The sequence below is a fragment of the Orcinus orca genome, chromosome X (genome assembly GCF_937001465.1).
Source record: "Orcinus orca chromosome X, mOrcOrc1.1, whole genome shotgun sequence".
NCBI lineage: Eukaryota > Metazoa > Chordata > Mammalia > Artiodactyla > Delphinidae > Orcinus > Orcinus orca.
The window spans coordinates 1622386-1649213 of NC_064580.1; the positions used below are offsets into that span (position 1 = coordinate 1622386).

Below are 26828 nucleotides of genomic sequence, written 5' to 3' on the forward strand. Positions count from 1 at the left end.
CCCTGGCTGTCCAGTGGTTAGGGCAGGAGGCGCAGGTTCAATCCCTGGTCTGGGAACTAAGATCCTGTATGCTGGTATAAAATAAAATAAAATAGAAGAGAAGAGAAAATCAAATCAAATCAGTGTGAGGCTACAACCCTCCCCAGAAGCCTCTAGGACACAAGCTGGGTGCAGAACCTCCCAGGAGCCCCCCAGCCTTGGTGTGCTCCCCCATATTACCGAACATTACACTGCAACTCTCTCCTCCTCTTTGTAAACAACTCTTCTTTCTCTGTCTCCACACAGCCGGCATCTAGCCTGCCTCTCTGGCTCAAAACAGCTGTGCGTCAAATGTTTGTTGAATGAATGCACGAGCTCATCTGATGTCCCACACTGTGGAGCTGGAAACTCTGGAATTTATAAACCTGGTGCTTCCACTGCTGCATAGCACAGGGACATCAGCTTGGGGCTTTGCGACCACCTAGAGGGGTGGGATAGGGAGGGTGGGAGGGAGATGCAAGAGGGAGGAGATGTGAGGATATACGTATATGTATAGCTGATTCACTCTGTTACACAGCAAAAACTAACACCATTGTAAAGCAATTATACTCCAATAAAGATGTAAAAAAATGAAAGAACTTACTGTATAGCACAGGGAACTCTACTCAATACTCTGTAATGGTCTATATGGGAAAGGAATCTTAAAAAAAAAAGAGTGGATATATGTATATGTATAACAGATTCACTTTGCTGTACACCTGAAACTAACACAACATTGTAAGTCTACTATACTCCAATAAAAGTTTAAAAAATAAAATAACTCTGGTGCTTCCAACCAGTTCTTTTTTTCTTTTTTAAAATTTTACTGAAGTATCATTGATTTACAATGTTGTGTTTAATTTCTGCTGTACAGGAAAGTGACTCGGTTATACATGTATACATTCTTTTTCATATTCTTTTCTGTGACAGTGTATCACAGGGTATTGACTATAGTTCCGTGTGCTGTACAGTAGGACCTTGTTGTTGAACCATTCTATATATAATAGTTTGCATCAGATTGTACTATAATATATATACTGAGATGTATGTAAAATGTATACATTTATATATAAATAATATATATATCGCATATAATATAATTTCTATCTGAAAGGTGTAACTCAGGTGTATGCAATTGGAAACAAAATGCTTCCCTCCACACAGAGGGGTTATTTTCTAGAAGCCTCTATCCAACCACTTCTTATACAGCTCAGGTGGAAAGCGCGGAGAGAGGGCCAGGTGAAATTCGCTTCTCTGGCCCCAGCATCCCCAGCCAGACTGACTGTCCCGGACACCTACAAAGAAACTGAGGTCCACGGATGCAGCGCGACTCTAAAGGTACAGCGTCTTCAAGTCGTAGAAGCAGAGATTAAACATGAGTCTATACTCTGATCGTTGCCTTGGCGCTCTGCTGGGTCTGGCGTTGGCGTCGCCCTGCAGGAGGGTTCAGGGGAAGGACCCCGGGCAGGGAGTGTCCTGCCTGCACCCAGGGTTGGCGCCTTTGATGCTGGTGCATCTCCCATGCCCGCGGGAAGCAGACCCAGGACACCCATTGGTGCGGGGCAGCCACCCGTTTCCCCAGCATCCTGAGGCTGGTTGGCAGCGTAGCGCAGGGAGGCGGGCTCCCCGGGACGCCCTTCAGCATATACGGGCACACGCCTCGCGGGCTCCGGGCCGTGCCGTTTGGGACGGAACGCCCAGCCCTTCGGCTTCTGGCAGAGGCACTCCAGTTTGGTTCATCCTTTCTGCTTGGAGACATTGCCTGTTTCCCTTGCAAACTGGGAAGCAGAAGTCAGCACATCCGTCCAGCGAGGGTGGGGTGGCCGGATCGCCCAGCGCGCGCCCTGAAGGTTCACCTGAACGGAAACCGAGGATGGAGCCCTGGTGGGGCCTCTTCTGCCTCATGTTCCTGTGTTCTCTGATGCACGTCCGAGGTAAGGGAGGGTTTGCTCTGGGGAGAGCCGCGTGGGTGTGCATTTCTATCTGGCTGCTTTAAAAAAAAAAAAAAAAACCCGCCCCAAACCACTTCCACTCAGGAAATGGCTCTAAGGTGCCAGATAGTAGAAAAACAAAAAAACAGACCAAGTACGATGGTTTTGAGGGGAGAAAAAGGGGCCGGGTACCAATTCGGGGTCTGGGAATTGGATCCAGAAGTGTAGGATGTGGACTCAGTACTTAGACGCGCACTGTTTTTGTGGTCTGCTTTTGATCTCTGTGTGTCACACACGGAAAAAAGTGACCCGTGTTCCTGGGGAGTGTTGGGATTTTTCAATTCCTTGTTTTCGATTTAAAATAATCAGTGCTGCGTTTCTGGATGGGGACAATGGAACTGAGACCCAGCTTGGTTCTGTGGGACTGATCACCCAAGATTGGGTTTGCTGGAAGGGCAGCCTCCGTTCAGGTTTTTAGTGACATTTAGTGACATTTTTTGGTGACATTTCTCACCAATGTCACCCCTCCTGTTGGCAAATGAAAAGCATCTGAATTGTTTACGCCCCAAACTTCAATACAGGTTCTTCTGGTGATGCCAAGATTTTGGTTTGTCGGGGAGCAGAGGTGGGGAGGGACCTAGTTTGGGAACTATAATTTACCCATGACATGGAGGATTTAACCACAATTGGATAAGCTCCTTTGGTCCTCATTTGAATTTTAGGAGGTGGAAGCCCAGGCAGGATTTAAGAGTGAGAAGTGTTGTAGGTTAGGCATTGAAAGGATTTCATTTGGATGGCAGTCTTGTGACATTTCCTGTTTATCCTGTTTGAGGATGGTTGTTTAGGGGCAGATGTGGTTTTGTGAGACATCCTGGCACCCAGAGCCCAGGATCTTCCCCGAGACCCTTCCAGGAAACCTTGCTGTCTGCACATCTTGCCCCCCGGCACGTGGGTCACGCAGAAACGCAGTCCAGGCGCTTCTGTTTGCAGGGAGTCGTTAGTCCCTGAACTGACACCAGGGCTGAGAAGAGCAAGAGAGCAGAGCTCTGATTCTACACAGACCCGCCCAGAAACCGAGACAGCAAAACCTGTCTGAGCGTTTATTCCTGCTGCTGTGCACACGGTAGGAACTGTGGGTTCACCTGCGGGCTCAGGCAGCTCCACCTCCTCCCAGGCACGGTCGGGTTGCTCCTTTGGAGATAATGGGATGTCGGATTCCTTCAGCGCGTCACGTATGTGCTGGGGAAACGTGCTGTGGATTTAACCGCTGTTCTTCGGAAGAGAAAACAATGCAGGAGCCGGCCCTGGCTGACGTTAGCTGAGTGCTCCCGAGGATGCCCAGGTTACGTTCTTTCGATGAGGGCGTGACTTGCGACAGGCTCTGCGGGTGTTAATCGAGTTCATTCTCACAGAGCCTTGGGCTGGGGCTGCCAGGCGTGGTGCACTTTTTCTTTCTTTCTTTCTTTTTAAATATGTTTCCTGTTTTGATCGAACACGGAACTTTTTTTTTTCTTTTGGAAGATGATATTATTTTATTTTATTTTTGGCCATGCCGCACGGCATGTGGGATCTTAGTTCCCTGACCAGGGATTGAACCCGTGTCCCCTGCATCCCTGCGTTGGAAGCGCAGAGTCTTAACCACTGGACTGCCAGGGCAGTCCCTTAATGCCCTTTTTTTTGGATGCCCTCTTATAGATGGGTACACGGAGGCACAGAGGTGTTCCATCATTTGTCTGAGGTCCCATTGCTGGGAACATGCACAGGCAGGAGAGGTGCGAGGAGGGACGGGAAAGGTAGTGAGGTCTGGATCAGGGTGCGTCGGTGTGAAGATGTTGTGCAGCTGGCCCGAGTCCTCGGTAGTTTGTTAAATGCATGGACCACCCCCTCACACCCCAAACCACCAGCAGCTGTCGGCGTGGGCGAGTTCACGAGGTCCCCAAACACTTCCTGCAAGGCTGTCAAGCTGCTTGTTACCAAGGCTCCGGAAGAGCAGACTATCGCTATGGTGAACGTCACTTAACCGTTCTTAGAACGACTAAACTGTGTGTATAAAATAAAATAAGAATTTGATTACAGTCCTGAGGCCTAGGGGTTTACAATGCGGCGGTGTCAGATTTCCAGTGTATTGAATTACCTTTCGCTGTCAAACCTGGATGCACTTGAAGGACCAGGAGACCAAGACAGGTCTTCGAAAAGCTGATAGAAGCAGAGATGGAAACTCCAGGGGCTGCTTGTTGTGTTTGGTTTGTTGAGAAAAAAATCTATCTATCTACCTACCTATCTATTTTCTGTCTATGTATCTATCTATCAACTATCTAACATCTATCAACTATCTATCTACCTATCATCTATCTATCAACTAACTATCTAACATCTATCAACTATCTATCTATCATCTAGCTAGCTAGCTATAATGCAGGTATAACTCTAGATTTTGTATATATATATACATATATATATATTTCCTTATATTCCCTTTTTTTCCTGTATATCTATTGTATCCTGGGTATACATTACCATTTTCCTGTATCTATATTATACAGTGGCTCTGAAATCCCCTTCTACATGTATTGTATCTTCTTCTCTTATCAGACAAGACTAAACATGTGTGTGTGCTTAAACAGAGCTCCTTTTCTACCTACAGACTAAAAAAGTACCGGCGTCCCTTGGTATTTGAGGGGGATTAGTTCCAGGACCCCCTGGGACACCAAAATCCATGCATGCTCAAGTCCCTTATATAAAATAATGTCATATTTGCATATAACCCACGCACTTCCTCCCGTAGACTTTATTATTTTTATTATTTTTAATTTTTATAAATTTATTTTATTTAGTTAGTTTTGGCTGCGTTGGGTCTTTGTTGCTGCGTGCGGGCTTTTCCCTAGTTGAGGCGAGTGGGGGCTGCTCTTCATTGCGGTGCACGGGCTTCTCATTGCGGTGGCTTCTCTTCCTGCAGAGCACGGGCTGTAGGCGCGCAGGCTTCAGTAGTTGTGGCTCGAGGGCCCTAGAGCACAGGCTCCGTAGTTTGCGGCACGCAGGCTCTAGTTGAGGCGTGCGGGCTCGGTAGTTGCAGCGCGCGGGCTTAGCTGCCTCGCGGCACCAGGATCTTAGTTGCCAGGCCAGGGATCGAACCCACGTCCCCTGCACTGGATGGTGGATTCTTTACCACTGGACCACCAGGGAAGTCCCCTGAAGTAGAGTATTTTTAAAGACAATTGAGCCAGAGTCAAAAGGGGCACCTTAAATTTGCCTGAAGGAAGTCGGGCTTTGTTCCCTGGGAGTCCTGCTTCAGCTGGGTGAAATCCCTCAAGGACAAGAACGTCCTACCCATGTATGGCGTGCAAAGTGGCTTAACCTGTGACCGCTGGTTCCCGGAAGGACTGGCTTCAATTAACCCACGCTTCAGATGAAGCCTGTAAATTCCTATGTAAGGAATGGAAAGCAATTGTCTTGAAGGGCAGCCGTTCCGACACTGGCCGGAATAATAAAATCTAAGATCCTGCCTGCCTGTGAGGGGTGGGAGTCTTATCCCCGGATGGACCCACTCAAGGGTAATTAAATTCAGCACCTATAAATGCTGCTGCTAACGGCTGTAATAAGGGTTTTAGATAGTAATCAGTTTTCCCCCCTCTTCTCAGAGCTAGCCTGGGGCTGGTTTTCTCCTTCAGAGGGAATAATTCAGGAATTAGTGAGTGGGAACTGGGACACGTGCCTCTATCGTGGTTGCCGTGGAGGCGTGGTGGGTTTTTTCTAGTGCATGGTGTCCTCCTCAGCGCCGTGTCATGATTATTCCAACAGCTCTGCCCTTTGCAAAAATTCCCTTTGTCCTGTAGGCTTGTGGGTCTGAGAAGTTCAGGGAAGCAAACTCTGATACAAAGCATCTTAGAATCTTGCTGGGGTAGAATTTGACTGGGGAGGGAGGGGATGGGTTACTAGAGATAACGAGAGAATTCCTCCAAGTGCCACTCAGGTGGTTTCGTCTCAAAATCCCTCCTAAATAGCTTTGTTTTTGGAGGGTAGGGGTTCTTGGGTATGGTGCTAAGACCTCCCGCCCGGCAGCATGAGTCCTTTTCAACGCCCATCTCCAGGACGTCAGCAATGGGTGACCAGCCTTATGATCGCAGACCCCACGCGGCTCCTTTCCCCTCGGTGTTTACAGAGCCCAGAACATGTGGAATCGATTAGCAACGGCTGAGCCAGCTAAACTAAGCAGATCAGAAACACGTCTTATGTTCCCGGCCCCGTCTTAGGCTCCGATTGAAAAAAAAAAAAAAAAGCTAGTGGAAGTAGTTGCCCTGGGGAGCTGCATCCCCCTGCCCCCCAGCTCCACCGAGGTTGAACCTCTGAATCAGCAGCGTCCACCTGAGTGATGTCCCTGGCAGGGCTGCACCCGGTGGGGCTACGATGTGAAGCACGTGGGGAGGGTCTGGGCTGCAGCCCCTCTGGGGCTAAACCTCTGGCCTGCGGGACTGGATCGTCGCCAAGTCCAGGGTAGGGGAGCGCCTCATACTGGGTGCGGTCCGCCGGCTCTGTGCATGAGTCATGCCCACGGGCCTCCCAGCAGCGCCACAGCTAGGGACAGCTTCCTCCACGACCTCCCCTCGTCAGAAGCATCTCCAAACGGAAGGAGGCTGCTGGAAAGAGAAGGGGACACAGAATGGGGTTAGGGCAGGGCGGAGGGACTTGGCTGTTCTCAGAGCCCCAGACGGCGCTCCCTGGCTTCCGGCCGTGAGAAGGCCAGCCGGCAAGGCTACCACATCCCCAGAGACGATCCAAGGCCCTTTTGGAAAACAGCTCCCGCCCAGCCCCGTTGGTTGTGCGATGGATTCGGGAGAGGCCGGGAGGAGACAGATAACAGAGGCTTTGATCATCTCAGAACAGGCAGTGGCCTGACGCTCAGGTTGGAGGACACTGTGTAGGTGCTTCTTCACGGGACGCCTGGAACTCCTGGGAAGAGTCCGGTGAGAGTTATCTGTAAACTGCCAACTGGCGATTAGAATGCAAACTCCGGAGCTGCCCTTGTAGCTGAGGGGCACGGCAGGGTGGGGGGCGCCCTGCACCGGTATCTGTCCTTTCAAACTGGAGGGAGGGTCAGCCACAGCCCCACTGGCAGCCCTGGAAGGGATGTGTCTTCAGAGTCCCCAAGGCTGACGCTGATTCCTGTCACCCAGCCCCTGCACAATGACCCAGAGCAGAGAGTGGCCAGCTTGTCCCCAGAAGAGGACCTGGCAGAAGCTGGAGGGACACAGACCCTGGCCAAAGAGAGGGGCGCTGAGGACAGATGCGGGACCTCCCTGCGTTAGAGACGGCTCTCCGGGGTTTCGCCTCTAAACGCACTGAGCCCCGGCCTCCAGTCCGGACCGTGAGGCTGCCGGCGGATGCCCTCTGACCTCAGCTCCTCTGCCATCCAGTTTCAATTATAATGAATTGTATAATCTATGGATGCTGTCTCAACAGAGCTCTTTTCAAAAGCTCTTTTTTATCAGCCAAAGATGAGATACAAGTTGGTCAGCTCAGAGGTTTTCTGATTGGGCTCCTCTAGTTTTAGAGGCGGCGAAGGTGATGGGTGGGATGTGTGTGGGAAGAAGCCCTTAAACTGGCAGGAAAGGAACACTCAGCTCGTTAAAAAGGTTTTGTGTGTTTTTTTGAGATAAAAGTCACATGCATCAGAGTCACCCTGTGAACGCTTTGAAAGTGAATAGTGCAGACATTTTTGTTTAGCATGTTCACAATGTTGTGCGACCATCACCACCATCGAATGCCAGAATGTTCTTATCACCCCCATAAGGAACCCCATACCCGTGAGCAGTCGGTGCCAGTCCCCCCGACTCACTTGTTATCCACCCAAGTTTCTCCGAGTTGAGCTTGTAAGAAAACTGAAATCCAGCCTCCGCTTCTCTCCAGACCCTAGACTTCTTCATAGTATTTTTAGCAAGTCTGAAACTCGCACGCCAACAAAATATCTGGGCCCCTGAACACTGGGAGGGAGCCGGGGTTGAAATGTTTGGGAAATGCTTGCGGGGGTGTCACGGAGAGGCGAGGGCAGCGCGATTCTGGGCCTCAGTCCAAGATGCATTCTGTCTTAGCCATAAAGGAAGATATCCACAGTTCCAGCCACGGAGCCGCCACCGTACCGCATTTCCCAAAGGCATCCCCTGAGGTGTAAACTGGGGTCAGAGTGTCTCCCGGTGCGTAAACCACTATCTTCCACACGGCTCACGTGTCACCTCCTCCAGGCAGACCTCCAGGTCGGCTCACACAAGACGTGCAATTGCCCCCGCTGCCTTGTGGTCCCCGCTACACCCTGTCCCCACCTTTAGGGATATTCACGGGTCTCTCTCCCCTAAAGAACCAGGAAGCAGGGCTAGTGTCGTGGAAGGTCCCGTCCCCATTGGGTGACAGTGTGCCTTGATCAGAGTCGCAGTTCGTAGATGTTTGCAGGATGCACGGGTGCTTTGGCTTTCCAAGACATCTATGTGCTTTGCTCGAGGCAGCTGAGATCCCAGGAGCATCTCCCTCCTGTTTAAGACGGGGCTACCAGGAACTTCCCTCGTGGTGCAGTGGTTAAGAATCCGCCTGCCAATGCAGGGGACACGGGTTCGAGCCCTGGTCCGGGAAGATCCCACGTGCCGCGGAGCAACGAAGCCCGTGCGCCACAACTACTGAGCCTGCGCTCCAGAGCCCGCGAGCCACAACTACTGAGCCCGCGTGCCACAACTACTGAGCCCGCGTGCCTAGAGCCCGTGCTCCGCAACAAGAGAAGCCACTGCAATGAGAAGCCCACGCACCGCAGCAAAGAGTAGCCCCCGCTCGCTGCAGCTAGAGAAAAGTCCGCATGCAACAACAAAGACCCGGCACAGCCAATAAAATAATTTAAAAAAAATTTTTTGTTTTCCTTTTTTTTTTTGCGGTACGCGGGCTTCTCACTGCTGTGGCCTCTCCCGTTGCAGAGCACAGGCTCTGGACGCGCAGGCCCAGCGGCCATGACTCACGGGCCCAGCCGCTCTGCGGCATGTGGGATCCACTTATACGTGGAATGTAAAAAATAATACAAATGAACTTATTTACACAACAGAAACAGACTCACAGACATAGCAAACAAACCTATGGTTACCCAAGGGGAAAGCGGTGGGGGGGAAAGAATAAATTAGGAGTTTGGAATTAGCAGATGTCAACTATTGTATATAAAATAGATAATTAGCAAGGACCTACTGTACAGCACAGGGAACTGCATCCAATATCTTGTAATAACCTATAAGGGAAAAGAATCTGAAAAAATATATATATGTATAACTGAATCACTTTCGCGTACAGCAGAAACTAACACTATATTGTAGCTTAACTATACTTCAATAAAAAAAAAAAAAGGACGGGGGTGCCGTCATCTTCCTTCGGAGGTGTCTTTGGTGAGGGGCCCAGCCTGCCAGGAGAGCCAAGATGTTGGCTTGACAAACACACCACAGGGGACGTGGAGAGAGAGAGGGGGACTTTGGTCTTCCGCTGACCTCAGGGTGGGTGCTGGGCTTGACCTTTGCACCAGGGGGGATGTCTGGGCAGGTGGGGCCAAGGGGGTGGAGACAGGTGTCAGGGGGCCCCGACGGTCCCGTCGCGGTGTGACCTAGCGCCCTGTCTCCCCACAGGTCAAGGTGACTTTGATTTGGCCGACGCTCTCGATGACCCCGGTAAGTGCCCGTCTTCTCTAGGAGATGCTGTGCTTCGCAGCCTCTGTCAGCTCTGTGGTGCCTCGGGGCTGGGGGTGGCGGGGATTCCGAATTCCAGGCAGTGAGAGCTCTGTTTTTCACCTAAGACACAAGCCCCGGGAGATGGACCTTCACATCCGGCCTTAGCTGTGGGGCTCGGTCTTATGTCTTGGTAGGTCTGGGCTCCCCAAGCCAGGGGTCCGCGCATACCCTGGAGGGTTTTCCTTCTCTTAAATGTGGTTCACCTCTATTCGCGGGGCATCTACGATTTGGAAGACCCCCCCTACACCCCACCTGTGTGTGGCCACTACCCTTGAGGTCAGCTGGACCTTGCCAGCAGAAAGGCTGACTGTACATCTCCTGGGCCCGGGAGGAAGGTCTGGATTAAGGCCCACAGTCAAGCTGGGTGGCAGGAGCGTTCAGACCTAGGGGCTTGGGGAGGAAGGAAAGGTTGTGACCTGCAGGCACAGTGGGAAGAAACATCAGTGCTTGTCTACTCAGAAAAATCAGCTTCTCCTGTCATCAGGAGAACCCCCGGTCCCTCATCGCACATCAATTACGGTGGATTTTCCGAGAAGTAAAGAAGGGACGTGATCACCAGACCCACTCAACTTAAAAAAGGATGACAACCAGGGCTTCCCTGGTGGCGCAGTGGTTGAGAGTCCGCCTGCCGATGCAGGGGACGCGGGTTCGTGCCCCGGTCCGGGAGGATCCCACATGCCGCGGAGCGGCTGGGCCCGTGAGCCACAGCCGCTGAGCCTGCGCGTCCGGAGCCTGTGCTCCGCAACGGGAGAGGCCACAGCAGTGAGAGGCCCGCGTACCGCAAAAAAGAAAAAGAAGCTTGAGAACCAGGGGACAGGGTGGCCTCCAATAGCGGCCTGTCACCACTTCTCCACTTACGAGCCAGGGAGCGACACTCAGCACTTCTGTACTCTCAAAGGAGCTGCTTTTAAAATGAAAACACACCTTAGGAATCATAGAATTTTAACAATATTTCTTCTGTAGAGAATGACATTTTGAAAGATATTCATTATCTAAGTTTTTACATTTCTGATATGTTGGAATTTTTACTACGTATTATTTTGTAATCCGAAAACTTGCAGACATGTAAGAAATAGAAAGAACAAAATAATGGAGGCAAGACCTGCTCCCTCCGCAGTTTTCCCCACTGACTGAGGCTTTTGCTAGTGGTAACCGTGACAGAGCAGATATGAGATTATTGTCAGAGCACCAGACAAGCGTAGTGATGCAGGTCAAAGCTGACACGCTGCTTCCCCCGTCTGACTGCAATGGTGAAGGGCTCAGTCCTTCCCAGAGTGGACGGGCTGTGAGGTCAGGGTTATAGGAGGGCCAGTGCTTGCAGCCACACTGCGGGGCATTGGGAGGTACCGCCCCACATTCAGCCTGGGTGGTTGGCACAGGGTCTGGGATGGATAAAGAAGGAGCACGCCCAGGGTAGGGCACACGCAGCTGAGGGCTGTGGTGCAGAATCATCAGAGGCGTTTTATCAATTAAAAAACGTCATCAACCTGTGAACTGGCAATTCCCCTCCTAGGAAGAAAGGGAAGGATTGAAAGGAGAGACTCAGAGGCATACGTGTTTACAGCGGCGTAACTCATCATCGCCAAAAGGCAGAAGCCACCCAAATGTCCATGGACGGATGGATGGAGAAACAGCCTGGGGTCCAGGCACACAGTGGAATGTGACTCAGCGATGAAAAGGCGTGAAGCTCTGACCCAGGCTACCACGTGGATGGACCTTGAACCCACGATGCTCAGTGAGAGAGGGCTTTCTGCAGAGAGGAAGGACCCTGTCCACTGTGCACCCGGCAGTTCCAACCTCCCTCACCCTTGTCAGGGGCCACCCCTCCAAGCACCTTCCCCCAACCTCTTCCTCCTGCCCCTGTCTGCCCACCCACGCTGCACCCCCCAGACTCACTGAGCGTGGCAGACAGGTATGCTGCACCTGATGCCCCGTGCATGAGTGCTGACCTCAGGGAACCGAAACCACCTGGGAAGCTGTGGACCACCGCGTTTACACACCCCCGGCAACAACAGGCACTCCGCAAACTTTTGTCACGTGAAGAAACACGTGCAAGAAAGTGAGAGAAGCATCGTCCTGGAACCGGGGGAAGCTTCTCTCCAGATCTGCCTTCAGCCGCCCTACCTCTGCTCTGCAGGTACGTTTGTGGGGCACCAGCTCTGCGCCCCCTGCCCTGGATGCTCTTTGCTCAGTCGGTCCTCCTGCTGGCGCCCCAAATCTCGCTACCTCACCTCCTGCAAGGCTCGGATGAAACTTACTTCCTAAGGAGCTTAGCCGACCGCCCCAGGAAAGCTTTGCTCCCCCAGCGGGACCTCTGCATAGCTCCCGTGGAGACTGGTGGGCGTGGGTTTTAAAGATGCTTTTGTTTCCCCCCCCACCCCCGAATACAGAGTGGAATTTGTGTTCATATCATGTCTGTGTTAGCGCCTTGAAATTCTCATTGTTTATTAGGGCATTAACGATTCTTTCTTGGAGCTGCACGTAAATCCTCGAAGCGTACTGAATGTATGTCCTTTCTGTCCACAGAGCCCACCAAGAAGCCGAGCTCAGGTGAGGGACTACCTGGCTGCACAGAAATGAGGCTGCGCCCCTGAGATGAGGTTTTGGAAGGTGTTTCTAGGGACGTGGAGTGTGTGAAAGAGGGGCAGGTGTTTAAAGCAAAGCCTAGTTCTTGGGGAACTAGAAATCAAAATCACAGTGAGACATCATTCCTACTAGGACTGCTAGAATCAAAATATGGGCGATACCAAGTGTCGCTGAGGGTGTGGAGACATTGGAGCCTTCGTGCGTTGCTGGTGGGGATAGAAAACGGTGCAGCCTCAGCGGAAAACAGTCTGGCAGCTGCTCAGAAAGCTACGTATAGAATTTCCCTATGACGCAACAGTTCTACTCCTGGGTATAGACCCAAATGAACTGAAAACAAGGATTTCAACAGAAACACGCACACTTAGGTTGATCGTGTATAATTCCTACGTTAGTCCAGGAGAGAAAAATTAAGAATAAAGTTGATGAAAAGAAGGATAAAGTTGATTGAATGAAGAATAAACTTGATTAACTAAATAGAGAAAAATGAAGAATCAGCTTGATTAAATGAAGAATAAAATAAACTTGATTGAATGAAGAATAAAGCAAACTTGATTAACTAAGTAGAGGTCCAGAAATTTGAAAAAAGAAAAGAAAGGAAAAAAAATAAAATAGTAGGAATAACGTAACGTTAATTACTGTAGATGTAAAATGATTTAATGACTATGTTAAAGACAGGGCTTAAAGCACGTTTAAATCGGTTATATGCTATTAAACAAAGTGAAAGTAAATGTTTGCGTAAAGAGTTGGAGGCAGATACCAGAGGGAAGTGGCATCACGTAGCAAATGTCGCACAAAATAATCTTCAAGGAGTAAACAGTTTTTTGGTTGTTGTTGTTTTTTTGCGTACAATGTAAAGGCTAAACAGTTACTTTTGTAACTGTGTGTACGCAGTTTTTTCTTTAAGGTCTACGTTCCGAGGTTTTCCATCTAGCGGCTAAGTGATTTTTAGCGGCTCGATGGTGATCTGTGAGCAGCAACTGTGACTCAAATACAAGATCTAGTTCTTATTTTATAGGCTGCTACTGACGGAAGGACATTCTTCTCTTCTAAACATGCAGTGTTGTCTTCCCCACAGATATCTACCCAAAGCCCACGCCTCCCCACCAGCCACAGCCCGGAAATCCCGACAACAGTGGAAGTAAGAAAGTTCATTCATTTCAAAGCAAGTTTGATGAAAGGTGCCTCTTTTTTTTTTTTTCTTTTTAACTATGAGTTTTCATCTGACTGCTTCTGAAGTAAGAACCAAGTCAGCTTTTATGGGGGCGGGGGGGAGCAGTTTGCATTATTTTATTTCCTCGTTGCTCAGACACTTGGAGAATACTGAGCATTTGGGGACGTTGTGCATTACTGTCCTGGAATTTTAATCAGGCTGGAGGACGAGTCTTCTTCTAGCTGTTTCCGCGGTTCCTAATAAGTTCCCTTGCACTGTGCATTTTAGGTAATTTATCTTCAGTTTCTCCTTTGTTTTAAAAGCTTGGCAGACACTGTGCCTATAGATCACTTTAAAAAAAAAAGGGGGGGGCCGGGAGGGGGGTAATATTAGCCAATAGCCCATAAAGTCCTCAGCAATTCAAAAACCCTAAAGACCTAAAAGCTGACCAGGCAGAGGTGACCAGTGACACTGGCCAAGTTGAGAGCTTGCGGAAGCTTCCTGGAAGCTTGGTGTGGCCTTGGGATGTGTGGAAATTCATCTCCTCGGCGGTGGTGATGGCCATGGTGAGGGAGATGTCATGAAAAGTAAGACGTAAGGTTCTACGAAGGTGTTACCTAATTGCAAAGCAGCCCAGGCCACTAACTGCGTTCGTTAATGGACGCTTACGTCACTACTTTCTCATCCTTGATACCGAAACTTGGCCTCTGTACAGCGGTGCCAAATTGAATCTCAGAGACAGAGTTTCAGGTGAAGTAGAAAAGAATAGCTTCGTTGCTTTGCCCGGCAAAGGGGGACACAGCGGGCTCCTGCCCTCGTAACCGTGTCCCTGGGCTTCCCTGGTGGCGCACTGGTTGAGAGTCCGCCTGCCGATGCAGGGGACGTGGGTTCGTGCCCCGGTCCGGGAGGATCCCACGTGCCGCGGAGCGGCTGGGCCCGTGAGCCATGGCCGCTGAGCCTGCGCGTCCGGAGCCTGTGCTCCGTAGCGGGAGAGGCCACAACAGTGAGAGGCCCGCATACCGCAAAAAAAAAAAAGTGTCCCTACCTGGGGTGGGATTCGGTGAGGAGTTTTATAGCAATGGTTCAAAGGGTGGGGCTGCTGAGAAGGACCAGGGTGCCTGCAGGGCCTGCACTCCTTCAGTCTAGACATCACCTGGGCTCAGGTGGTCCCCTGATGGGCTTCTGTGCTTCCCAGAGGTTATCCAACTGTGGCCTTCTCTTTGGAATGAAGAAGGCCTTATCGAGTAGTTAACATCGTCCATTTGTTGGGGTTTTCAGTATCTGACCAACAGTATTGTCACGTGTATCCCTTGAGGGGAAATCAGGACCTGCCCCCAGGCTGCACTATTGTGTCTTCACTGCTCCTCCCTGGTCTCTGCATCCCCTCCCTTCCCTGATTGGCAACTGCGTGAATCTGCCCGTTGGAATTCAGGGAAGGTCATGGGGGCTGAAGGAAGCCTATTTCCTGTAATCAAGAAATGGGGGACACAGGAAGGCTTTTGTGCCCAGGAGCTCCACAGGGCCCTGCTCGGTTTCATCCCCTTTCATTTTTTTTTTCCCCTCCAATTTTAACATCCCAGCTCCATCGATTCCTTTCTTGTAAAAATCCCTCCCAGCCTTTTCAACAAACTATTGTCCAGTGGAGCGCTGTTGTTCTACAAGGTGCGGATGGAAATCCCTCCTGGGGAGCGTTTCTTGCTGCAGGCTATTTGGGGATCTCGGGTTAAACGTATTCCCATGGGCTTCCCTCCTACGGGGTCCAGAGAATGTTGGATGCTGGCCATCCTGTAAGATGAGTCACCCGGACCAGGGTGACTCACCCACCCCAGGGCGTGGGTAACAAGCCTCACGCTTGGGAGGGGTCCCTCTGTGACTCAGGGTTCCAGCAGCTGACACATTCCAAATGAGAGGAAGGTTGCTTTCTGGCCTTTGTTTTCGAGCTCTGCTAAAACCCAGTGGGGAGATGCCTTTACAATGGTACCCCCAAATAATGAATTTATATTTGATACGAGTTATATGCCTTTTGGTATCAGCCTGACTGTCCCTTAGAAGCTAGTTCTGCTGATGGTTTATTGTGTATTGGGGAACACGTCTTGATTAAGGGGTTTTGGAACACTGATGAGACTCAGTGAGTATACTTTCTGCCTGACCCGTTTGGAACGATTCATAATGAAATGATAGAACGTGTAAAAACAGGGACGCAGCAAACTCAACACACACAGCAAACGAAGAGGGGAAAGAACTAGATTAGAACTTAAGTATGGAAACAGCAACACAGGAGTGGAAGCTCTCCTTAAATTTCACGCTTGCCCTCTGGCTCACCCAGGTCCTGTGTGTGTCTCTTGAGAAGAAAGGTGAGTCATTGAAGGCAGTGGTGAGCAGTCCCTTGAATACAGGGTGTTCTGGAACATTCTGCTGTGCAAGAAAGGCTCTGCAGGTGGAATGGGAGATCCTGGCAGAGACAGCGTTTTGTGCCAAGGCTCTGGGGCAGGAAGCTTGGGCTAAGTTTGAAGGGCAGATTACGGGCATTTGTGACAAAAGTTAAGATTAACTCCAGTGAGGGAACGTACACACGCACAGCAGGAAGGGTAACACGTCATCAAAAACGTGAGATGCTTCTGTCCTGGTATTGATGACGGGCTTTTGCAAACAACGTGACGTTTGCGATAACGCTAAACATTGGAACGTTCACAGGGCAGCGTCTGCCAGATTCTTTTCAGGAATCCGTGAACTTCTTGCTTTCAGAACCAAAGGAGGAGGTTCTGGGCGCCAAGGTCAACACGGTGTTTAAAGCTTTGGAGATGTTGAGTACCAGAGGCTCTGTGAAGGCGAGAAACAGCAAATATAAACAAGCCGGAATGTCATGTTGTATTTCGGCCTTCTGTATTGTGTGAACGGTTCATTGCGGGAAGATGTCATTCTTTTCCTAACATCACCTTGGTGTTTTCCAACAGATATCTATCCAAGGCCAAAGCCACTGCCACGTCCCCAGCCTGGCAGCTCTGACAACGGTGCAGGTGAGTCCGGAGTACTGAGATGCCTTCCGGAAGCATTGGGAGGGATGCAATGGACCATCTCGGAATTCTGTCCTCGGGCGCGTTTGAAATACGCAGAGGTTCTTTAACAAGGAGTCCACCTGCTGTTACCAATCTCTCTGTTGACGGAGGATGCATTTTGTTTTGTTTGGGGCTGAAAGAATGCAGCGCGCCCCAAAGACATCTCATGTCACTATGGAGGAAGGGGATTCTCTGTGTCCTTGGTTGCCCTGTTTTGGGTGTTCCGTTGAGTTTTGCTTCCCCTGTCAAGAGCCGTTTGGGGCCACGTGGCCTGAGTTCCCACCATAGATCGAGTGACGTGTTGGGAATCCACGCACCTGGGGGAGGACCGCTCGGGAAGGGATGCTGGCTCATGGTGGTGGGAGAATCACAAGAATTCCACGGCTTGGCCAGACACGTGTGCCGACGGGTGGGTGCTGGGCAAAGCTCAGCGATGAGTTGGGCAATGGGGAGTTCCCCTGTTTCCGATTCTCTTGAGATATTATTCGAACGTTGAACTCCTAGGGTGCAAAACACCGTTGCTTACGCCCAACCAGACAGCCTTCAGAGAGATCCAAGCATCCTTTCTCCCCTGCAGGTTTCAGCTTGGGGTGGGGGGCGTGTCTGTCTCCAAGACCTGACCTCTAGATCCTAAGCTGTGATCCTTTCTCTGCATCCCTTTGCACTGCAGCAGGAGATCATGTTATACTTTGTAACGTGCAATGCCATGCAATTGTGGTTAATTTATTTCCTTGAGTTAGAATGAAAAGTACACACACGCACACACACACGCACGCAGGGATTTTTGCCTTTCCTCCACCGATGCATCCCCAGAGCCAGAAGCCAGACGTGGCACACAGTAGGTCCTGTAAAGATCAGGTGCATGACGGCGACGGAGGGCTCACCCCTAAACCCCTTCATCAGGACACATATACCCTCCACTGTGTGGTTGGCTTGAAAGGTCTAACGGCCCCACCTCCAAAAGGCTGTGCTCTTTGGCGGACAGCGTCCAGCAAGATGTTCCTAAGGGGTTCTCTCAAAGCTGTTCTCTGTTCCAAGATGTTTCAGGAGACACCCTTTTATCATTATTATTATTATTATTATTATTAATTATTATTGGCCACGCGTCACGTGGGATCTCATGGAAAATTGTATCCGAGCCAGATTATTGGGTGATCACCCAGGTAGAGCATCTCAGAAAAGTCTGAGAGCTCTTCCGCCCCGTTTGGAAGTCAAGGCCGGGCTTCCCTGGTGGCGCAGCGGTTGAGAGTCTGCCTGCCGATGCAGGGGACACGGGTTCGTGCCCCGGTCCGGGAAGATCCCACATGCCGCGGAGCGGCTGGGCCCGTGAGCCATGGCCGCTGAGCCTGCGCGTCCGGAGCCTGTGCTCCGTAGCGGGAGAGGCCACAACAGTGAGAGGCCCGCGTACCGCAAAAAAAAAAAAAAAAAACCAAAAAAAAAAGAAGTCAAGGCCCACTTCTGTAAGTTTTTTGAGACAGAGGGCTGGACCTCGCAGCATGTACTAGTGACAGGTTACGCAATCTAAGCGTCACTGTGGCCCCTTACAAGATGGAGAAGGAAGGTTACCTTGTTAGGAGCCATCTTGCTGGCGCTGGGAGAATGCTGCCGTTTACGGTTGAGCAGATATTCCTGCCGATGGGGGAGGTCCGACCAACGCCTAAGGCAGGTACAGGATGCCCAGCGAGGGGTGGAGAGTGGAGGCCAAAGGGAAGAGAAAATTTCTTAGGTTTAAATGTTTCTTGCCCGGCCATGAAACCTGAATTTTATTTCACATAAAGGATATGATAAACGACACAGGTGAACGGGCAGATGAAGAGACACAGGGCGAGGGGGTCCCAAGTTAGGAGCTTCTGGAGTTGGGGTGCACTGCCTTCCACCGTGTAGATAAATTCACTCACTCGGAAGCTCTCCAAACCCCGTCTCCTGGGCTTTTGCAGAGGCTCTGTCACGTGAGCTGGATGAACTCCTTGGCCACAGGACAGGGGTGAGGCTGAAAGCCCCCACCCTCCCATTGCTGGTTGGTTGTCCCGTTTCCAAAAGTCACCTCATGCACATAAACTCAGGTGTGGTTCTGAATAACAAAAGACACCTTTATCTCTTTTGTCACTTCACAAAAGACCCCTTTATCATTCCTATCATTTAGGAAATTCCAAGGGGCTCTGTGCTTGGATTAGGGAGGAAAACCAAATACGTATATTTCTGATGAAAATCACAGTGTCCTGTCTGCAACCTCTTTGTAAATCTTGCTTGAGGCTAGGGGTGGAAGTAGCAGGTTGGGGTCCAGGCCCGGCCCCCTCCACCTCCACTGGTCCCGCTCCCCCCCAGCTGTAACGCCTGCATCTCCCCTTCCTAGCTCTGTCTGTCCCCACCTGCCCGCTGGGAGGCCAGCTCCGTGAGAGCAGAGGTTTGGTCTGCTCTGCTCGTGGCCGTGTCCCTATCAATTTCATGGCGCTGGCAGCAGAAGGCAGCCCGACCAGCTCTTCTGAATAAATGAATGACCGTGTGCTTGTCCCCTTCTAGGTGGAGACGGCTACCCCTCGTACGGCAACCCACAAGGTAACACACAGGGGCGGGGCAGCCCACCTTTCCAGGAGCGAGCTCTCCACATCACTGTGGGATGAAGTGGGGGTAGACGTGTAATGATTTCAACCTGAGGGTGTTCAGGGAGCACCTACTGTTCCCATGCTCGTCTGGAAGCTCCTGAACACACACGTCTGTCCTTCAAGGAGGGGTCCATCCTGTGGGGGTCAGAGAAGGAGGGCGAGGACGGTCCTCAGGCTGCAAGATGCCTCGGAGCTCTGAGAGCAGGGCTGGGGCTCGTGGACTTGCCACTGGGCCACCAATGGCGTCCCTTTCATTGACCACTACTGACCGGTAGCCAACATGGAGAGGAGAGGGGAAGTCATGGCATTCAGCCTTGGAGAACCCCCAGAGGGCACTGCCAGCCCCATCACAGGTCCAGAAATGGGGGCTGGAGTCCGGATGGTGGGCTTTTGTTGTGTGTCCCTGGGAGGATGGGGTCCAGTCTCTTGGTCATCTGGCATTTGGGTGGAGGGTGACAGTGAATCTGCCCAGCTGACCCCAAGGCTTTGGGAAGAAGAAAGGTATTGAGTCTTTCCAACCTTCAGACCCTATCCCCATGCGGAGCCTCAGTGCTGCTCTTTGCTGGGTGTAGGGACATTCTGGGGAAGTCCGTGGATGCGTCTCTCCTCGTGGGCAGGAGGTGGGGCAGGAGGGGTGCATCTCAGGGCAAGAATCCAGGTCTGACACGTGGTTTGACGGGGTCCACGGCAGGACAGAGGGACTCATCCTAGCCTGGGGCAGAATGGAGGGGGGTAAGGATGCTCCTTGAGGGGCCCATCTCCAAGGCCGGGTCTAAAGGATGGGTGGGAGGCAGCCAGGACAGGAGAGGTAGGTGCTGTGCTAGGTCGGGCTGGGTACACCCCCGGGAACAACTGTAGTGTATGGGGCCAGGGTGTGGAGTGTGATGGGCAGGGGGCAACACTTGGGACTGGCCAGGCGACCCCATGGGCACGTCTGCACTTTCTACATGCTCCATGGGAAAAAGCCTGCCCCTATTTAAGCCTATGTGACACATGGATCAGAGGGCCAGTGATGGTCAGGGAGATCAGTGTTAAGACCCACTTAGTTCCCAGACTAAAGAGGATGTTGTAGAGACAGTGGACATGGGGGTAAGAGGTCAGCCTGGAGGACCATTTGGTAGTCACCATTGATATCACGTGGTTGATTTGTATGGGATGGCAGAGAGGAAAGAGGTGTATCAGTTAGCGGTGCTATGTAACAAAAGAGCCCCAAACATAGTGATTTTAAACAACCACCATTGATTATGATTATGTGAGTCGCAATTGGGCTAAAACCAGCCCACATCCATCCAAGAGGCCAGGCCAGGCTGGGCCACAAGGCAGCCAGACACGGTACCAGCGAATAAAGAGGAGCATCACAGCTTCACGTCTGCCGGTTCTACTGGCTGAAGACCCAATTCTCAGGATGATGACCTGGACCCCCCCCACCTCCCATGCCACCAAGTCACATGGTAGAGGGTGTGCATGGGGGGTGGGGAGCCCTGGAGAGCGGGGTCCAGCAGGGCACAGGGTGAGACAGCAGCACAAGGGAGGGATAGATCCCTGGGCGCCGTGGTAACGCTCTTCCAAGCATCACGGGAGCCACATCCACGGCATGGCCACTCATCTGTCCCCTACGACACGCCGGGCACTTGCCTGGGTCTGATGTAGGACATGGGTGGTTATTTTAGATGGAAGCAACGATTTGTTCTTCTGGGGAAGTGTTGATTTTTGTCCCATCAAGCTTCCATACCTTGGATTTTGTGCAGGAATACCTAAGCTTCCCTTAAAGCATTGATGTTTGCTCTATGGTTGTGTTCAGAGCCCCAGCGTGATTTGAGGATCGGGCTATCAGGCACTTTTTGGTTAAAAAAAATTTTTTGCATGAGTGAACATTCTATGTCCCCAAAGCTACAGATTCATCCAAATTCACAAATACATGAAAAAACATATCAAGCCTATCTTCTGCACAAAACTGTTGGATGCCCCAGTCCGGTAAGACTGGTTGGTAAGCTCTCCTGAAAACAGAATCACTTCCTCAGGCTTCTTGTGTGAATTCCATCATCTGCCCATGAACAGGAGGGTGGGGAGGGCCGGGGATGTGATTGCAGAGTTATTTACAACCAGCGGAGTTCCGGCTGGCTGTGTTTTTCACAGACCATCTTACTTTTCTGGGTTCCTGCAGGCAACAAGATAGCAAAAATCGTGTCTCCTATCCTGTGCGGGGTGCTGGTGACCCTGGTGGGGGCAACGGCCCGCTATTTCCAGTACAACAGGAGGTGGAATTGTTGCAGGACGAATGGCAAGTTTCCCTCCCAATTTTATCTTCCCTAAGTGTAAAGCCTGATAAGTATATGAATAAATGTAACAAAACAGAAGCAGACTCACAGATACAGAGAACAAACTAGCGGGTCCCAGTGGGGAGAGGGAAGGGGGGAGGGGCAAGATGGGGCAAAGAGATTAAGAGATACAAACTGCTGTGTATAGAATAAATAAGCAACAAGGATATGTTGTACAGCATAGGGAATAGAGCCAATATTTTATAATAACTTTAATGGAATACAATCTATAAAAATGTTGAGTCGCTCTGTTGCATGCATGAAACTAATAGAATATTGTACATCGACTATATTTCACTTAAAAAATTACTTTAATAAAATAACAACCAAAACAACTTAGGTCCAATAGACACACTGACACGTCTTCCCACGAATCATCTGTATCTAGGAAATTTGTTCTTAAGATGAAAAATGTTTCATTTTATTTAGAATTTATTACTTTTCAAAAAGTCCTTGAAGTAGTTTTGTTTTGTTTTTTTAACATAGGCCTTTAGAGCTGATTTGAAACCACACCTAAATGATGGCTTTTAAGATCTCTTCTTGTTATACATTTTTTTTAATTGAAGTATATTTGCTGTACAATATTATATGTTACAGGTGTACAATATAGTGTTTCACAAGTTTTAAGAGTTATACTCCATTTACAGGTATTACGGAATATTGGCTATATTATGTTATAAAATTCTTTGACAAATATACGTTACTTAATTTATTTAACTTAGGTAATGAAAGGCTAAATCCTTTTGAATACAATCTATCAAAAAAGTTCACGCAAAATGCGTACTTTGATTTCGTGAGTAAAAGGTTTTGTGTCTGCTTTTGTTTAACAAGGCAATGTGTTTAAAAATATTGCAAATAGAGTTGAAAGCAGTCACCCGCGATGCACCTGTGTGAGCTGTGTTCAAGTGTCACACTCAATAAGTGATATATTTTGAATTAAAAAATACTTTCTGGGGTCCTTCGCTGGTAATGTTATTTCTGATACAGTCCAGTGTAGACCCCCTTGCATAATGAAGGGATGTTAAAGCTGGGCCTTTATTACGGACCCACGGGGGACTTGAGAGATGCTTTTGAAAAGGTTTTCTCATCTGTAAGATTTGGTTTCACTGCCACAGACCTTACATAAGTAACTTGCTTTTGTTTTCAGTGAACTTTCAATCACAAGGGAGTCAGCAAAGATATTTGGGTGGAGTCTGCAGTGTTTGGACCCTTCTCCCAAAAGAAAACCACAGAAGGACTAAATTGCAAACCTTTCTGTCGAAAGGTGCACAGCCCCCAGGGAAATGGGTTGGGGCCAGGGCTGGGGGCGTGCTGGGACTTTCTGCTTCACCTTTGGGTCCAGGCTTCCGGGTTTGAAGAATTACATGCCCAAGGACGGGTGGGTAGCCGTCCTTGGGAGCAGAGATCCTGTCTGCTGAATCGTGAAAGCCCTAAAGACATCGCTAAAGGGAAGATGGGCGGGGGGTGGGTGGAGAGGGGAATGCTTTATTGCAGAAACAGCAGCTCAGATGTTAACTCGGGGTCTCCCAAGGTTTGGTCCTGAGACCAACCGTGTCTGAATCTGTCTGTGTTTTGCCAGGGGGCCTCCACCTCCAGGAAGGAAGCTATGAAACAAAAGCCTGTTCCAGGAGTATTTTTTTAAGGATTTGGGCGAATTCAAAATCCCAAAACCTACCCTTGGCCTCCCTCTGCTGGTGGGTCGGTGGTACTGAGCAAACCCCTGGCCGGGGCGAGCCTTGGTGTACGTAACCCCGGACCCTGAAAGTTTGCGGAGCGGGTGGGGAAACAGATTATGAAGAACAACGTTACTTTCCGGGCAACATGCCTTATCATTACAGAGACACTGTGCATTAATTTCGCTTGCATCTTCGGCCAAACTCTGTAAGCACTTGTGACCCCGGGAGCTCAGGGCTGAAAATGGGCAAGGAAAGTGAGGCATCATCTCAGGCGCAAACGTAAGGGTGGAGGGAGCCCCAACGAGCGAAGTCACCAAGATCAATACTATTTTAGTGCCATATTTTTTTAAAAAAATAACAAAATGGCAAACTACAGCCTGCCGGCTTGCTGCCTGTTTATGTCAGTAAAGTCTTACTGCAGCGAGAGGCAAGTGAGGCAAGACTGCAGCCCACGTTTATTTCACGTTTTGATACTATGCTCACGGTGGGCTTTTCTGGGCTTTCATTATGATTTTTTTTTAAAAAAAACACTGCATTCAAGTATTACGACATATCCTGGGTTTTTTGGCACTGCTACAACTTCGCGGCCACTCACCTCCCCCTATTTGAATTTCTGCAGCAGGGGCAGCTTTTGTTCTTTTTGGTTCATACCCTTCCCGTCTATCTGAGGTGGAAGCCCTTTCTGGTTAAAGCAGTGTCCTGTCTTGAAGCTCTCTCCTGCCTTTTTCGGGACTAGATAAAATACACGTCCAGCTGATTTACTTTGCTGTACAGGAGAGACTAATACAACATATTATAAAGCAACTACACTCCAAAAAAAAAAATTCTGTCTGCTTCCTCAATTATCGTTTAATGATAACTTCACCAGGTCCACGAAGGGACCGAACTTGGCTGCGGTTGTGTGAAAGTTACCGAGCTCAGAGAGTCAAGACATGCTGTGACATCATTCGGGCACCCCCCCCACAGTGTGCAGGACTGATCCTTGCTGGGTGCAAAACCCGTAAACCATCTAAGAAATATGGCAGCTTGACCTTCCCTCTGTGGTCCGGTGTTGATGCCCACCATGTGGCCAGGGAATGCCCACTCTCTCCCGAAGGATGGCGGGCACGTACGTTGGCCGGCTCTGCAGGGGTTAGGAGCAACGCACGACCTGTGCGTCTGTGTGCAGCCCAGTCCTGGAGCTTGTGTGTCTTGCAGGGACAGTGATGGGGATGGGGGCCTCTAACCTGGCGACAGAGGTCCATGCGCTCAAGGGGACCGTGTGAGCCTCACACTTCGCCTTTATTTCATCAAACGGACGTAATAGTAACTCCCCGTTTAGAGGTTATGAAGACTAATTCGGCCGCATCCCCCAAAGGGGTTTCTACAACTAGGAGTGGTCACCCAAAAGATAGAGTTACTCGATTCACTTAGAATGTTCTAAACCCTGAACAGACAGAAAGCAGCAGAAAAGATAGCAGGCTTTGAGATCAATCCGTATAGTTTTTTTTTTCTTTTTTTCCTGGCTATGACATCTTGCATCCAATCTTTCCTTACAGAACCAGAAAACATCTGAGGCCTTCAAAATCCACCCTTTGCTTTGAGAAAAGCTCCACCCAGACAAGAACCACCCTCATCACTCCCGTGCCATGTTCCTTTCCTTCTCCGCTTAAGCAGCTGCCCTGAAGGGTTTTCCCTCCTGTTTGCAATAGACGTGCTACCTAACCAAGAATGCCTAATTCCTCAGACACATCGATCATCATAAGGTAGACAGCTGGACCTTGGGTTGTAAAATGACTGCTTGATCTGTTGGTTCCATCGTGAATCCGGACAGAGAGTCCAGCTCTGGAATGAACTCCGAAACTACCTCCTGGTGTGACCTCAGGCCATCGACGTGGTCACAAAGCACAGGGGCAGCAGGATAGCACCGGGGTCTTGGGCGGGAATGCCATCGGCTTCTAAAAGATGCAGACAGACTGCTGTTTGGGTTTCCAACAAGCTGGGGTGAGAAGATTGACTGATGCCGTAAGTTCCTTAGTTATGTCAGGAATCCAGACCTGTTCACCACCGCCCTTGAATCGGGAATGAGTGATTCCCGACACTAACGGCAGAATTTGAACGTTATGTCAGCTCCCAAGAGTATTGTCACCTGCAGAGGATGAGGCTGGATTTGGGAAATTTAAGTGCAAAATCGCTGATGTGGAAACCGTCTCGGGGAAGTGATCATGGGGTGCTTTTTTCCTGTGAAATAGTCCAGTTTCTACATTTTTTTGGAGAACGTGGGGTAGAAATAGAGGTTTGCAGATGTTGTGGCTTTTCGTATTAGTTTTGGTCTTTGATCCTCTGTGGGTACCAGTTCTTAAGGCGACGGCAGTGCCTTCCTTGGTTTATACTTTTCTTTTTACTGGACGAGATGATCTTCTATCCTCAAATATCTAAACCGCATACTAGCTGTTTGGTTCTATTTTAGTAATGCTTTAGGGGAGAGGGAAAAGGATGGTTTGGGCAGATTAGTATAGTTTGATTCAACTGAGATTAATGCTGATAGAATTTTAGAGTTTAAATATTAGAACCAAAGAGGAAGCCAGCCCGCTAGAGTCTGGATCTCATAAAGAGGACACGTTAACATTCCAAATATTTATGCCTTGAGCTCACCCTTAAGGATTGAGAGCTGGTCTGCAAAGAGAAGTCGAAAGCAGAAGGCGTTTGAAAGAGCTTCCCCAAAATGGAAACGAAATTAAAACTAAAGGTCCTGATTAGACGGCTCAGAATTGCATGCCTTCCCGTCCTGGATTTACAAAGATTTGAGCCATTTGAAGACTGTATTTCCTATTTTACGATGAAGGTCCTAGGACTCTTCCCAAATCTTGTTAAGCTTCCCCATAAGTGAGGATGCCCGCTAAACATGCCCGCTAAACATAATTTAACTCTTGTTCAAAAGTGTGTGTATGTACACACACAGATTTACACACAGATGTACATAAATGGAAGTTAAGCATTTTGAAAGGTAACTCCATCCACTTTCTGTAACTGTCATGGGCAACTTTTCATCATTTAAAATACATGTAAGAGAAAAAAAAAATTGGCCTTGTTGGTTGTGTTCTCTTTTCTATATTTTGCACATATAACCATGAGACAGCGGTGAAAGGGTCAAAAAGTCATGAAGCTATGTAGCTTTGCATGTATCCAGGAAAGCCCTTTCTACTCCGTTGTGCATCCTTTGGGCGCATGGCCTTGGAGGCTTATGGCTGAGATGGTCGCCCCCCCCCCCCCCCCGCCCCGCCACCAGCTCCGATGGACCCAGCAGTTGTTTGAGAACCAGAGGGGCATCTGTCACCTTCCAAAGGAAGAAATGGTGTCCTCAGTACCCTGTGGAAGAAGATGGATTATGAACACATAAAGAAACATACAGTTGGAGAACAGCGGAATAAACGTCACCCCGATGACAAGAGGAAGATACGGTTAGTGTTCAATGTCGTTTAAATTAAAGTATGTGAATAAGGCTCTCTCGGGAAGCCTCTCTTTAAGGCTTTAAGTTCTGGGGATCGAATGTCCAGCGTGGTGACTCCAGTTAACAATACTGTATTCTATACGTGAAAGTTTTTAAGAGAGTAGACTTTAAGTATTCTAACCACAAAAAGAAATGGTAATTATGTGACAGGATGGAGGTGTTAGCTAAGGCTGGGATGGAAATCCTATTGCAGTGTATACACAATGTACACCTTATTGTATATATATTGTATATATCACAATGTACACCTTAAACTTC

The 26828-nt window shown here is 49.6% G+C and overlaps 1 protein-coding gene across 3 annotated transcripts; it reads left to right on the plus strand.

Annotated features, from left to right (window-relative positions):
* Positions 1–1258: 1258 nt before the first annotated feature.
* On the plus strand, positions 1259–26828 carry XG (Xg glycoprotein (Xg blood group)). 3 transcript variants are annotated; one of them, XM_012531495.3, is made up of 8 exons: positions 1270–1952; positions 9590–9631; positions 12218–12241; positions 13353–13415; positions 16382–16444; positions 19004–19039; positions 21251–21367; positions 24619–26828. In XM_012531495.3, exons 1-8 carry the CDS (start codon positions 1394–1396, stop codon positions 24633–24635), a joined length of 921 nt encoding a protein of 306 aa, XP_012386949.3. In that variant the 5' UTR covers positions 1270–1393; the 3' UTR covers positions 24636–26828. The 3 variants fall into 3 exon arrangements, with proteins under 3 accessions (XP_033276151.2, XP_012386950.3, XP_012386949.3); XM_012531496.3 differs by lacking the exon at positions 12218–12241 and having other exon boundaries at positions 1263–1952; XM_033420260.2 differs by lacking the exons at positions 9590–9631; positions 12218–12241; positions 13353–13415 and having other exon boundaries at positions 1259–1952.

Bases quoted from the DNA above. Each gene is read 5' to 3' on its own strand.
- XG (XM_012531495.3), top strand. From the start codon at position 1,394: ATGAGTCTATACTCTGATCGTTGCCTTGGCGCTCTGCTGGGTCTGGCG. The intron at 1,953-9,589 runs GTAAGGGAGGGT...GTCTCCCCACAG, and splicing joins TTCTCTGATGCACGTCCGAG to GTCAAGGTGACTTTGATTTG. The intron at 16,445-19,003 runs GTGAGTCCGGAG...GTCCCCTTCTAG, and splicing joins CAGCTCTGACAACGGTGCAG to GTGGAGACGGCTACCCCTCG.